The 15,019-nt window shown below is 41.9% G+C and overlaps 1 protein-coding gene across 2 annotated transcripts in view; it reads left to right on the plus strand.

The window, feature by feature from the left end:
* Positions 1-15,019, plus strand: part of STAG1 (STAG1 cohesin complex component) — a 261,776-nt gene that overhangs the window by 163,675 nt on the left and 83,082 nt on the right. For both annotated transcript variants that reach the window (XM_061636505.1, XM_061636504.1), the window contains exons 8-10: positions 5,497-5,648; positions 13,006-13,079; positions 13,848-13,971. In XM_061636505.1, the coding sequence (XP_061492489.1) occupies positions 5,497-5,648; positions 13,006-13,079; positions 13,848-13,971 (350 nt within the window). The remainder of the gene's footprint in view (positions 1-5,496; positions 5,649-13,005; positions 13,080-13,847; positions 13,972-15,019) is intronic.

Genomic DNA, 15,019 nt, shown 5'->3' on the forward strand with positions numbered 1-15,019 from the left:
GGAAATTTCTGATTCTAGCATATCCCTCCCCAGTGTGGTGAATCAGCTCTCTGTAATTCCCCCCCCCACTCAGTGGACTTAGTGAGGCAGCCAGCGCTTCTCTCCCACACTTGCCACCACTTGCCCTTCCTGCTGAGAGGGATTTCCCTAGGTTTCTCTCCTGGATGCGCTCCTGCATATCCTTTGAGATCCAGGGCTCCTTGAGGGCAGCTGGCATTTCTGAACACCAAAGGACTGCAAACAAAGAGAGGCACAGGTCCAAACACAGACACAAAACCTGCTCTAAGCATCACAAGAGAAGGAGATTCTACATAGCTTCTTCTTCTTCTAACAGTTCTGTGAGATCTCCTTCCTCTTCACACAGTCCACCCTCTGGGGCCCCTTCACCCAAAAGGTATAGACAGGAGGGGGCAACACTGACCAATTCACAGACAAATAACTATATACTGGCTTCTACGTCAGCTACTAAAGCAACAGTGGTAGCTCATTCTCACCCCTCCTGCACAACACACAGCTGCTGAGGAAGGGGTTTCTGATCCTGAGGTTGATAATCATACAACCATCCAGGAGGAGGGAGAGCTATCAGAGGAAGAATTTGAGATTCTCCAATCAGCCTAGACTGTTTAATTCAGAAGTGTTCCAGCCACTGTTGGTTAAGACCTGTAGGGTCCTACAACTGTCGGCCGAGGAGGTTTCTCCACAGGAGACAGTGGATACTAACTTGGTGGGAGCTAGGAAAGCTTTTCATTCGACTCAGGCCAGACTGATTTTTGTTCCCTTCCCATGTTCCTTTGATGCGTCATGGAAATCGGAATGGGTGCACCCTAATGAGGGGGAAATGACTTTTAAGGTCATAAAGAAGGTGATCAGGTGATGTAACAGTTACGGGTCCCGATAGTGGACCCTCCTGTTGCTGCTCTGGCATTGTCCGTGGTCCTCCCTTCTGAAGGAGGACCCAACGACGCTTGTGATAAGAGAGTAGAGACCTCTTTGAGGCTTAGCTTTGAGGCAGACGCAGTGGCCTTTAGGGCCTCTGCCATGGCATCCTTGTTTTCTAGAGTTGTGTTTATGTGGACAGAAGAGTTGGGATTAAGTGAGGATGTTCCCAAGCTGGTTAAGGGTATACTTAAAAAGATATCTCACACTTCTGCCCTGGCAGTGCATGCCATGCAGAATGTTCTCCAGTTTGATGCCCGCTCCATGGCAGCTATAGGCTACACAACCTCTTTGTCCCCATTCCACGCTCCCAGGACCCTGGCAAGCACAACAGTTCTATCCAGGCCATAAAACATTTGATCGACATTCAAGCCATAGAGGAGGTCCCTCCTTTGGAGAGGAGATATGGAGTCTATTCCATCTTTTTCTTGTTCTTGAAGAAAAATGGCTGTATTAGGGCTATCCTAGACCTCAAATGGCTAAATTCCTGGGTAGCCAAAAAGCAATTCAAGATGGAGACTCTTGAGATCTATCGTGGCAGCACTAAAGAGGGGAGACTGGATGTCCTCTATTGACCTGTCCGAGGCTTACCTTCACATACCCATACAAAAGCACCATCGTCAGTTCCTCAAGTTCTGCTATGACGGGCTGCATTTTCAATACCGGGCATTACCCTTCAGTCTCTCCTCAGCACTGAGGGTTTTCACAAAAGTTTTAGTGACCTTGGTGGACTTTCTCTGGAAAGGAGGAGTCCGCCTTTACCCTTATCTAGATGACATTCTGGTGTGAAGTCCGTCCCAGGATGCCTGAAAAAGGGATACTGGGACCACCCTGTCCTGCCTTCAGAGTCTGGGGTTCATTGTGAACAGGGAAAAAAGCTCTCTGAACCCAACCCAAAGTATTGTTCATCTGGAGGTCCAGATCAATACTAATGCATTCTGAATTTCTCTCTACAGAAAGGGTCAAGAAGATTATCACAGCAGTGATTCAGATAAGGTCTTCGCCACGGACGGATTTGATGTCCTTGGCAAGACTGCAGGGTCTCCTTGTCTCAGCCTTTGACTTTGTCCACTGGGATCAATTCCACTCACACAGCCTTCTATATCTTCTGTTGCCATTTCAAGACCAGATAATGATCCTTCGACATTTACTCCTGGAGGTTCCAGACCGCCTGAAACAAGAGTTGAAGTGGTGGTTAGCACCTCAGATACTAACAGAAGGGGTGAGCTTGGAGGAGCCTCAATGTCTGGTGCTCACCACGGATGCAAGTCTTTACGGCTGGGGAGCCCATCTGGGTCGAGGCGTGGTGCAGGGAACATGGTCAGAGGTGGACTCTCAGCTCAGCATCAATGTTCTAGAGCTAAAGGCGATATGCCTAGCATTGAGGGCCTTGGCATCAGAGGTCAGGGGTGCCCACCTTTTGGTCTGCACCGACAACGTGTGTGCCAAAGCATATGTGAACAAACAAGGGGGAACCAGATCAGCAACCCTGATCTCCGAGGCTGACAGCCTCCTTCGTTGGGTGGAGCAGAACTTACAGTCTCCGAGGGCCGAACATCTGGTGGGCCTGGAGAACATTACAGTGGATTGGCTGTGTCAGACAGCCATAAGGGAGGTGGAGTGGCAGTTGAACCCAAAGATGTTCAAGATGATTGGGGAATGTTTCAGCACACCGAAAGCAGACTTGTTTGCCTCATCTGCCAGTGCTCATTTACCAATGTTTGTGTCTTGCCTTTCCTGTCCAGCCGCCTGGGGGACAGATGCGCTCAAGTCTCCTTGGCCACCAGGCCTTCTTTACGCATTTCCTCCCTTTGGGTTGATACAACGAACGCTGCAGACGGTCGTCCAGAACAGGGCAACAGTGGTCCTAGTAGCCCCTTACTGGCCTCAAAGACCGTGGTTTCCCGACCTCCATCTGTCAGACTGGGAACCATGGTCTCTGCCAACCTTTCCAGATCTGTTAGTTCAGGGGCCCGTGGTACATCCCAACCTGGGGCTCTTCCGCCTGACAGGCTGGCTGCTGAAAGGCTCTGGTTAACCCAGCTAGGGTTCTCAGGCAAAGTCTTGGACACGTTACTCTCATCCAGACGGGCATCCACAAATAGGGTGTATTGTTGTACCTGGAGAGCCTTTTTGCATGGTGCTCTAAGGAACAAGTCGATCCCTTGTCACGGGAGGTTTCCGACCTTCTAGCCTTCTTGCAAGTTGCGGTTGACAAGGGCCTCAGCGTGAGTACCATCAAGAGACAGGCAGCTGTGCTGAGTAGTATCTTCTCAAGTCTGGGTGGGAATACTTTGTCATCTCACCTGCTTTATAAAAGATTCATCAGAAGAGTGGTGCTTATTTCCCCTCAGGTAGTACATTGTTTTCCAACATGGAACCTAAACTGGGTCCTGACAGCTCTCACAGGGGGCCCCTTTGAACCTATGGCTGCTTGCTCCTTGAACACCCTTACTTACAAGATGGTCTTTCTGGTGGCTGCCATCTCTGCTAGGCGGGTTTCAGAACTTGGGGTGTTGTCAGCTGATCCGCAGTTGTGTATATTTTCCCAAAATAAGGTGGTTCTACGTCTGGATCCATCTTTCTTGCCCAAGGTTAGTTCGGCTTTCCACAGATCACAGGAAGTAATCCTTCCCTCCTTTTGTCCCAATCCCTCATGTTCTCATGAGAGACAGTGGCATTCATTGGATGTAAAACATGCCCTGAGATTCTATTTGGACCGCACCTTTGAATTTCGCCGTTCTGCATCTCTGTTTGTGGCCTTTTCGGGACCCTCTAAGGGAAAGAAGGTGTCTTCCTCTTCCATTTCTTGCTGGCTGCGCTCAGCAATTTTCCAAGCGTATTCTGCACTGGGCAAGGAACTGGTCTCATGGCGCACTCAGTTAGGGGGGCGGCAGCTTCTGCTGCATTTAAGGGCAATTTCCCTATTTTGGACATTTGCAGGGCTGCTACCGGGGCTATGGCGCACACTTTTGTGACTACAAGATAGATGAAAAATCAGCTGATGAGGCATTTGGTAGGAAGGTTCTCCAGAGGATCATTCAGCAATGGGGGGGCAGAGGAAGCCCACGCAGGGACATGGGGACTGCTCTGATACATCCTTACAAAGAATGTCCTTCACTGCCAACAGGTAAAAATTGAAGTTTTTTCTTACCATAAACTTCTGTTTGATGTTGGCAGTGGAGGACATTCTCCCCGCCTCTCCTTCCTCTGCTGATATATCTCCGATCCTCTGCTGAGTTTTGGGAGGGGGTAGTACTAGGGCTTCTGCCTCTGTCCCACATCATTAGTACGTTTAGGATGTTTTGTCATGTTTTCTGCTGTACATATTCATGTTGGATTGGATGTTTATTTCCTCTGGGGCATACGTTTCCCGTTGTAGACTTTTCCAGCCCATTGGGTGGGAGGAATGTGTTCTTCGTTGAAAGGGCAGAGGAGTGGTTCTGGCTCTGTCAGTCGAACTGGAGGGGCAGGATGACTCCTCCCCCTGGAAGAGGAGGCAAAGAATTCTGGACCCTGCCTGTCAATTCAGTGGGAGGTGTCATCCTTACAAAGAATGTCCTCCACTGCCAACATCAAACGAAGTAAGAAAAAACTTCTATTTTTTACATATTGAACAGTAAAATAACCATCAGTAGGGTAAATATTTAGTAGATGTGGGGCAATGTCTGGTCAGTGATTTCCCTGATTGCAGCCATTTTCTTTTCCCATAGAAGTAAGTGGATTAAACTGAATGTAGAAAACAATTGCTAATGACCAACTCATATAGCGGTAATGTTAGTAGTCTATTTATTTAAAGTACTTACATGCTTCCTTTCAGGGCAATGCCCTTCCAAGGCAACTTACAAAAGACTCTTAGCTTCATATGCATAGCAGGAACATTATGCTTCCAAATATCTTACCTTATAGTTCATTACTGCTGGGAGATTCAAGTTGAATTAAAACTTAATGGCATGCAAGTACTTTTTCCTTAAAAGAACAAATTGAACATAAGCCTCAGGCTCATACAGGAAGGCTTTCCTTTCTCTTCATACAAGAGCAGGAGATTGGAAGATTCTGTTACTTTATCAGTAAACTGTAGTTTGCCATTGCCTACAAACCAGGATCCCAAATCAGAATTAAATAAGCTTCCCACATTTGGATGCAAACTGTAGTTTGTCACTAAATAGTGAATGCTTCTAGATTCTTCTGTTCCACATGGAGGAAGGGGAGGAGGGAGCATATGAGCTCATGGTGCATACCTGCTCCTTCTTCTTAATAGCGAACAATGAATTCAGCCATATGTTTTGAAATTTAGAAGATAATTGTCTAAAATGTTAAAACATGGCTGCTATAGTCTTATCGAAAGAAAACCAGATATATAGGTATTGAACAGATTCCACGTCTACTTATTTGATAATACATTGAAAGAAGAATTTGAGCAGAGACTGGAAGAAGCTATGTATTCTATTCGGAGGGAGGTGTTTTTGAAAGAGCATGGAAACCAAGCAAAGTCAAGCAATGTCTAGTTGGTTTCAGAGACTAAAACAGCTTGCATTTTTTATTGTGCATTCTTTCTAGCTATGAAGCTTATGACTGCTCTTGTGAATGTTGCCTTAAACCTGAGTATTCACCAGGATAATACACAGAGGCAGTATGAAGCTGAGAGGAACAAAATGATTGGTAAAAGAGCCAATGAGAGACTGGAGCTGCTCCTTCAGAAACGAAAAGAGGTAAGTCAGCAGACCAAAGCTGTTCTCCTTGTTGTTCAGTATGCTTTCTGGAAAGTTAGTTGAAGAACGTTTGTTATGTTAAGTTGTTATTTGAAAAGGATTTCATGCACAAAAAAGAAAAAAATCACTGCAGAGGATTCAATTCTTTAGGAAATATCTGACATGCTTGTGCGATATATCAACAGTTCGTACTAGCAGTGCAATAAATCATGAGCATAGGTCTCCAAATGAATTTTTACATACATCCTGTTCATTTACATAGTGGAAGAACACAAGAATAAGCTTGAATAGCAACAGAATAAGTAGTTCCTGAGTCATCATTTATGCAATGAAGAAGAAATGTCAAATGCCATGGGAAGGCAAGACATGTACTTTAGATGCTCCAAAGGCACGTGATATATAGCATAGCAAGGGTGGCTAGGGCCATATCTGCCCCCAAGGTGATTTCTGGCACCCCTTAGTAACAAGTTCTCATCTGGGGAGTTTTCCTGGATCTAGACTCTGTCTGGATGTTCTGGTGACAGCAATGGCCAAGAGTGCTTTTTAAAAGCTTTAACTTGTTTGCTAACTGCATCCTTTCCTAGACCATTCAGACCTGGCCTGAATTCGCTTCTCCTCCAGGTTAGCTCATTATAATCAACCTTTGCAGCCTTAAAATGAGGTCCTAATTGTTCCTTGACAAAGGGAGATTTTATTTGATGCTCTGCTGAGCTCCCAAGTGGAGCCGATCCCTGCAGAAAGCAGGATTTGCAGCTGGTGCTGATAGGGCTCAAGAGCACTAACTCCTGCTTGGTGATTTTTTAAAAAACATAGTTTAAAAAAAAATGCTGACAAAACAACCAAGTTGATGATGTTATCCTGCTTGTTCTATCACCCTTAAATCCTCAGAATACCCAGGAGAAGATTCTGGGAGCAACTGTGTTAATATTTTATTTATTAGTTAAATTAAATTGAATTAAATTAAATTAAATTGGTATCCTGCCCTTTCTCCAAAGGAGTTCAAGGTGGCAGACATCAAAATGTTAAAAATATTCGTCGTTGTTATGTGCTTCCAAGTCGACTACGACTTATGCCGACCCTATGAATCAGTGACCTCCAAGAGCATCTGTCATGAACCACCCTGTTCAGATCTTGTAAGTTCAGGTCTGTGGCTTCCTTTATGGAATCAATCCATCTCTTGTTTGGCCTTCCTCTTTTTCTACTTCGTTCTGTTTTTCCAAGCATTATTATCTTTTCTAATGAATCATGTCTTCTCATTATGTGTCCAAAGTATGATAAGTTCAGTTTCATCATTTTAGCTTCTAGTGAGAGTTCTGGTTTAATTTGTTCTAACACCCAATTATTTGTCTTTTTTGCAGTCCATGGTATCTGCAAAGCTCTTCTCCAACACCACATTTCAAATGAGTTTATTTTTCTCTTATCCGGTTTTTTCACTGTCCAACTTTCCCATCCGTACATAGAGATCGGAAATCCCATGGTCTGAATGATCCTGACTTTGGTGTTCAGTGATACATCTTTACATTTGAGGACCTTTTCTAGTTCTTTCGCAGCTGCCCTCCCCAGTCCTAGCCTTCTTCTAATTTCTTGACTATTGTCTCCATTTTGGTTAATGACTGTGCCAAGGTATTGATAATCCTTGACAAGTTCAGTGTCCTCATTGTCAACTGTAAAGTTGCATAAATCTGCTGCTATCATTACTTTAGTCTTTTTGACGTTCAGCTGTAGTCCTCCTGTTGTGCTTTCCTCTTGAACTTTCATCAGCATTCGTTTCAAATCATTACTGGTTTCTGCTAGTAATGTGGTATCGTTTGCATATCTTAAATTACTGATATTTCTCCCTCCAGTTTTCACACCTCCTTCATCTTATCTTGGTCCAATCCTGCTTTCCGTATGATATGTTCTGCATACAGATTAAATAAATAGGGTGATAAAATACACCCCTGTCTCACACCCTTTCCAATGGGGAACCAATCAGTTTCTCCATATTCTGTCCTTACAGTAGCCTCTTGTGCAGAGGATAGGTTGCGCATCACGACAATCAGATGCTGTGGCACCCCCATTTCTTTTAAAGCATTCCATAGTTTTTCATGATCTACACAGTCAAAGGCTTTGCTGTAATCTATAAAGCACAGGGTGATTTTCTTCTGAAATTCCTTGGTCCTTTCCACTATCCAATGTATGTTTGCAATATGATCTCTGGTACCTCTTCCCTTTCTAAATCCATCTTGGACATCTGGCATTTCTCGCTCCATATATGGCAAGAGCTTTTGTTGTAGAATCTTGAGCGTTACTGTACTTGCATGGGATATTAAGGCAATAGTTCGATAATTACTGCATTCCCTGGGATCCCCTTTCTTTGGAATTGGGATGTATATGGAACGCTTCCAGTCTGCGGGCCACTATTTAGTTTTCCATATTTCTTGACAGATTTTAGTCAAAATTTGGACTGATTCAGTCTCAGTAGCTTGTAGCAACTCTATTGATATGCCATCTATTCCTGGTGATTTCTTCCAAGAATTTTAAGAGCAGCTTTCACCTCACATTCTAAGATTTCTGGTTCTTCATCATACGGTTCCTCCGTGAATGAATCTGTCATCCTGGCATCTCTTTTATAGAGTTCTTCAGTGTATTGCTTCCATTTTCCTTTTATTTCATCTTGGTCAGTCAGTGTGTTCACCTGTTGATTATTCAACATCCCTACTCTTGGTTTAAATTTCCCTTTCATTTCTCTAATCTTTTGGAATAGGGTTCTTGTTCATCCTTTTTTGTTGTCCTCTTCTATTTCTATACAATAACTATTGTAATAGTTTTCTTTGTCTCTATGTACTAGTTGCTGTATTGTTGCATTTAGGGTTCTGACTGTGTTTCTATCTCCTTTTGCTTTTGCTTTCTTTCTCTCTTTAACCATTTTAAGAGTTTCTTCAGTCATCCATTGAGGTCTTTCTCTCTTTTTAACTAGAGGTATTGTCTTTTTGCATTCTTCTCTAATAACGTCTCTGACTTAATTCCATAGTTCTTCTCGTTCTCTATCAACTAAGTTTCAAGTCTCAAACCTGTTCCTTATTTGATCTTTATATGCTTCTGGGATGTTATTTAAATTGTATTTTGGCATTATGATTGCTTTGTTGTTCTGCTTTAGCTTTACTCTGATTTTCGATACGACCAGTTCATGATCTGTACCGCAGTCTGCTCCTGGTCTTGTTTTTGCAGGAAGTATGGAACTTCTCCGACCAATTATATAATCAATTTGATTCCTATATTGACCATTTGGTGATGTCCACGTGTACAGTCGTCTTTGCGGTTGTTCAAAAAATGTGTTTGCAAGAAACAAATTATTGGCTTCACAGAACTCAATAAGTCTTTCTCCTGCTTCGTTTCTGTCTCCTAGGCCCCATTTCCCCACAATTCCTAATTCTTCTCTGTTCCCTATTTTTGCATTCCAATCCCCCATGATTAGCACATGCTTGTTTTGGTGTGTGATCAATTTCTTCCTGTACTTCTCCGTAAAATCTCTCCAATTCCTCTTCTTCTGCATTTGCCGTCGGAGCATAGACTTGGATGATGGTTATGTTGATAGGTTTCCCATTTAATCTCATGGATATCACTCGCTCAGACCTTGCATTGTAGCTCCTAATTGCTCTTGCTACATCACTTCTCACTATTAAAGCAACCCCATTTCTTCTTAATTTCTCATTTCCTGCATAAAATATTTTGTAGTTGCCTGATTGGAAACGTCCCATTCCCGTCCATTTTAGTTCGCTCACACCAAGTATTGTAATGTTGATGCGTTCCATTTCTTGCTTGACAATTTCTAACTTTCTCTGGTTCATGCTTCTCACATTCCATGTTCCTATTGTGTGCGTCATACAACTCTGGACTCTGCTTTTTCATCTGTGCACATCAGCCTCTGGGCTTCCTTTCAGCTTTGACCCAGCTGCGTCATTAGTCACAGCACTACTTGTACTTGTCCTTTGTTCTTCCCCAATAGCTTGGTGAGTGCCTTCTGACCTGGGGGTCTCATCTTCCAGCACTATCTCGTGTTGCATTTTGGATACTCTGTTCATAGGGTTTTCATGGTAAGAGATATTCAGAAGGGCTTACCATTGCCTTCCTCTGAGTTTGGATGCATCTTAGTCTGGTGTTTCAGCTTTGATCATTCCACCTTGGGTGCCCCTGCTAGGAGTGTAGCCTCTTGGTCTAGACTCCTGACGGCATAGCTTCTTCAACACTCTCAAACCCCCTCACCACATTAAGGTGTGCATCTGAAGAGGAGGGTTAAAAGAATAACAATTTAAAATAAAAACATATTTAAAAACAATTAAAACCATCTAAAAACTTTTAGAACATCTGAACACATTTAAAAGCATCACATATCCTTGCAGTTACCAGTATCTATAGCTTGGATCATCTCTACATTCCAGAGATCAACTAGGATACCTATAGGAGCACTGATCAAATCAGCAGGAAAATCTCCAGAAGATAGTGGGAGGCCATGCTGATCTGTAAGTCTGCTGGGTGCCCTGCCCCTGCAGGGGATAGATACCACTTCTACCTTATACTTAACCAGGTAGTGATGTGACCATGACAAAGGGAACCACCTTTGTCCCACACTCACACATCCATAGAAACAGTCAGAACCCTAAATGCAATAAATAATACAGCGACTAGTACATAGGGACAAAGAGAACTATTACAATAGTTATTGTATAGAAATAGAAGAAAACAAAAAAGGTTGAACAAGAGCCTGTAATGTTCCTCCCACCGGCACCACCTGTGATACTCCTGCCCGTGGCTACCAGCAGGGAGAAATGTAGTTTTTATTTTTCTTTAGCTTACCCTAGCACAGATCTCACAAGATCCCACTGCTAGGCAGCACCACCAGTCACTCCCTGTAAACGATACTGCTAGAGACTTCACCTTAGTCTCCTTATGGCTTGTTACTTTGTGTCTGGGTGCCCTTGCTGTCCACAACCCCCTTGTATCTTTGTCTATAAAGCATACAGCCTTGGGTTGCTCTGGATACTTGACGATGTTACAATATCTCGCTTCACCCCTGCCACCATTTATTTGATACAGTTTCCCTCCAGCCTTGGTAATTACCCTGCCTCCCTTCTGGTCTTTGTATCCCCAGCCAAGGATCAGGCTTTTGGTAAACCAATAAAAGTATTTACTTGATAACACCAGGAAATAACAAGATTATGTAAGGTATGTTTAACAAGCATATGGTTTCATATAGTGTCACTCTTTATGTTTCTGGTCATATATGTATTGCCTAATATCAGCCAAATACAATCCAAGCCTCCCTCAGCACCTGCCAACCAACTCCTCCAAAAATCCCTCTCATCAACCAACTGCCCTCCTCAACAACTCCCCCACAAAACAGAACCCTGAACCAACTGTCATCCTCTCATTTATACCTTCAGCCAATCATCATACAGCATTCTCCAGCATTCTAACCCATGTACTCCCCCCTCTAACTCAATCCACTTACCATATATACCTTAATAAACCTGCACTTACCATACTTACAGTCATAAAAATACAGGGGCATCACAGAACCCTATTCCAAAAGATTAGAGAAATTAAAGGGAAATTTAAACCAAGAGTAGAGACGTTGAATAACCAACACACAGGTGAACACACTGACTGATTGAGATAAAATAAAAGGAAGATGGAAGCAATACACTGAAGAACTCTAGAAAAGAGATGCAAGGATGACAGCTTCATTCACAGAAGAACCGTATGATGAAGAACCGTATGATGAAGAACCAGAAGTTAAAGCTGCTCTTAAAATACTTGGAACAAATCACCAGGAACAGATGACAAATATGGAAAACTTAAACAATAGCCCACAGACTGGAAGCGTTCAATATACATTCCAATTCCAAAGAAAGGAGATCCCAGGGACTGCAGTAATTATCACACTATTGCCTTAATATCCCATGCAAGTAAAATAATGCTCAAGATTTTGCAACAAAGGCTGTTACCATATATGGAATGAGAAATGCCAGATGTCCAAGATGGATTTAGAAAAGGAAGAGGTACCAGAGATCATATTGCAAACATACGTTGGAAAATGGAACGGACCAAGGAATTTGAGAAGAAAATCACCCTGTGCTTTATAGATTACAGCAAAGCCTTTGATTGTGTAGATCATGAAAAACTATGGAATGCTTTAAAAGAAATGGGGGTGCCACAGCATCTGATTGTTGTGATGCACAACCTATCCTCTGCACAAGAGGCTACTGTAAGGACAATATGGAGAAATTCGATTGGTTCCCAATCAGAAAGGGTGTCAGATTGGAATATATTTTATCACCCTAAACAAACATATATGCAGAACATATCATACGGAAAGTGGGATTGGACCAGGATGAAGGAGGTGTGAAAATTGAAGGGAGAAATATCAACAATTTAAGATATGCAGACAATACCATACTGCTAGCAGAAACCAGTAATGATTGGAAACGAATGCTGATGAAAGTTCAAGAGGAAAGCACAAAAGGAGGACTACAGCTGAACGTCAAGAAGGCTAAAGTAATGATAGCAGAATATTTATGTAACTTTAAAGTTGACAATGAGGACATTAAACTTATCAAGGATTATCAATACCCTGGCACAGCCATTAACCAAAATGGAGACAATAGTCAAGAAATCAGAAGAAGGCTAGGACTGGGGAGGGCAGCTATGAGAGAACTAGGAAAGGTCCTGAAATGCAAAGATGTATCGCTGAACACCAAAGTCAGGATCATTCAGACCATGGTATTCCTGATCTCTATGTATGGATGTGAAAGTTGAACAGTGAAAAAAGCAGATAAGAGAAAAATCAACTCATTTGAAATGTGGTGTTGGAGGACAGCTTTGTGGATACCATGGACCATGAAAAAGACAAATAATTGGGTGTTAGAACAAATTAAACCAGAACGATCATTAGAAGCTAAAATGATGAAACTGAGGTTATCATACTTTGGACATATAATGAGAAGACATGATTCACTAGAAAAGACAATAATGCTTGGAAAAACAGAAGGGAGTAGAAAAAGAGGAAGACCAAACAAGAGATGGATTGATTCCATAAAGGAAGCCACAGGCCTGAACTACAAGATCTGAACAGGGGGTTTATAACAGATGCTCTTGGAGGTCGTTGATTCATAGGGTTGCCATAAGTCACAATCGACTTGAAGGCACATAACAACAAAAGTATAGTATAAGACAGGCCCATGACTTACGAATTGCATCAGACAAAGAAGTTCCCAGTTGAGATATTCAGAAATAGAATACATCTAGGAAACAATTTCCTATTGGAAATAATGTTACTATTAATCTGAAATACTAGTAACCTTAATTTGTATTTCAGTTGCAAGAAAATCAGGATGAAATTGAAAATATGATGAATTCTATTTTCAAGGGTATATTCGTCCATAGATATCGGTAAGTGAAATAAATGCATTCTTTTCACCTTTGTTTAAATTTGTGAATGAGAAAATACTCTGCCAAGTTTCAACAATTTGCATTAGAGCTTTGTTTGTTTCTTTGGTGTGTATTGTACAGCAAAAAAGGCCTTTCCGATAAAAAAAAACCCTGAAAAAGTCTAGAGCTCATTAATATATAAATATGTACGTTTTATGAAAGCATACAATTGCAAATTGCTTTAGGCTAAATAATTGAATTATTTTTATTTATATGCTTTGCATGCCATTTGTATTATTGATATACTTTGCATATAATGTGCAAAATAAAACAGTTCCCTGCCACAAAGGAATTTAAATTTGACATGGTAGGCAATAGAGGAAGGAGACGGATATGAAGGTGGATAAACAAGGAAAGAATGTGCATTATTTCAGTTGCATGCATTTAGGCTTCGTTGTAATAGGGTATGGGGACTAAGGGATCAGGCCAAAGACTTCATGGAAAAGGTGGATTTTGAAAAGTAAGAGTCTAAGTAAAATTTATACAAGTTTTAGGAAGGCAGTTCTAGGCATGAGGGGCAGGAAAAGCTAAAGGGCAGTCGTTTGAAGGAGCAAATTGCTGAGATCAGAGAAAGTTAACAATGCACAGAACGATGGAAACTAACCTTTTCTCTCTCTCTCTTTAACTCACTCTCTCACTCACTCACTCTCTCCCCCCTCTCTCTGTCTCTCTCTCTCACACACACACACAAAGTAGGGAGATGAATTATTTTCTCCTTTTTTTCCACAGTGATGCTATTGCTGAGATTAGAGCTGTTTGTATTGAAGAAATTGGAGTGTGGATGAAAATGTACAGTGATGCCTTCCTGAATGATAGTTATTTAAAATATGTTGGTTGGACACTTCACGACCGAGTAAGTTATGTATGCTGTAGCATAATTCTCCTGACAAAGCATACTATTTTTCTGTGTTATGTTTCCTGTGCTACGTTTTCCTTTTGGTTCAAAAGAAAATTTTGCCACCTTCATATTTTTTTTCTAGCTCTGTTAAACTTGACAGCTAAATTATATTTAATTGCATCTGATTGCCTGATTCAGCTATGCATAACATTATTCATAAGCACGTATCTCCCCTTATTACTTTGCTTCATCTCTTGAAAAAGTGAAGCCTGATATGGTCAGCATAAAAGAAGCTACAGTAGAAGCTCATTATAACGTATGTCAGTGTACCACAGAATCAGATATACCAGAGGTCTGACCATGTCCCTGAAGTAAAATATACAGTACAACAGTTCACATGTCTTTTAACTCACAAGATCAAAAAAAAAGTGGAGGTTTCCGTTCTTCCAAACAACTTCCTCACTTCAGTGCCTAGGAACCAGTACTATATTTGCTGGCTTTAATCCTTCAGGGTGATCCTGAGCTGAAAAACAACCAGGGTAGGTTTTTTGGTCACTCTTATATTAATATTTTGTTTGTTCTACCTTGTTCTTTATCCTCAGTGTTCCTTTACATGGTGAGTCCTTCAGTTTGCTTCCTTGGGTGTTTCTGAGCCAGCATTCTTCTCCTGACACCCCTGCCCCTGTTTCCTGCCCTTTTTCCTTCCTGGCAGCTTTTTTCTAGAGGTCCTTTGTCACTTCTCCTCAATTTGGGTTACTTCTGAGGCCCTTTCTTTATTGTCTGTGGAGTTTAATTTGTTAATTCATTCTTCCCTCAGCATTACCCTTCCCGCTTTTCCCTTCCCATTCCATCCCTCAGCCTCAGCAGCAACGGTTTTGCCTCACCTGCAAGTGGTAGTTTCCCTTTCTGTAGTGTTTCTCTTTTTTCCTCTGCAGCTCTATGTCTTTTCCCAGTTTCCTCTTTCTTCTCCCAGTTACTGTTGTTTTGGTTTGGTTGCTTTTACTTTTGTTCCAATCTTCTGGTCTGTTTTATTTTTTTATTTTTTTTTAAATAGCATTCTAAA

This window comes from Rhineura floridana, chromosome 7 (genome assembly GCF_030035675.1).
Source record: "Rhineura floridana isolate rRhiFlo1 chromosome 7, rRhiFlo1.hap2, whole genome shotgun sequence".
NCBI classification, from domain to species: domain Eukaryota; kingdom Metazoa; phylum Chordata; class Lepidosauria; order Squamata; family Rhineuridae; genus Rhineura; species Rhineura floridana.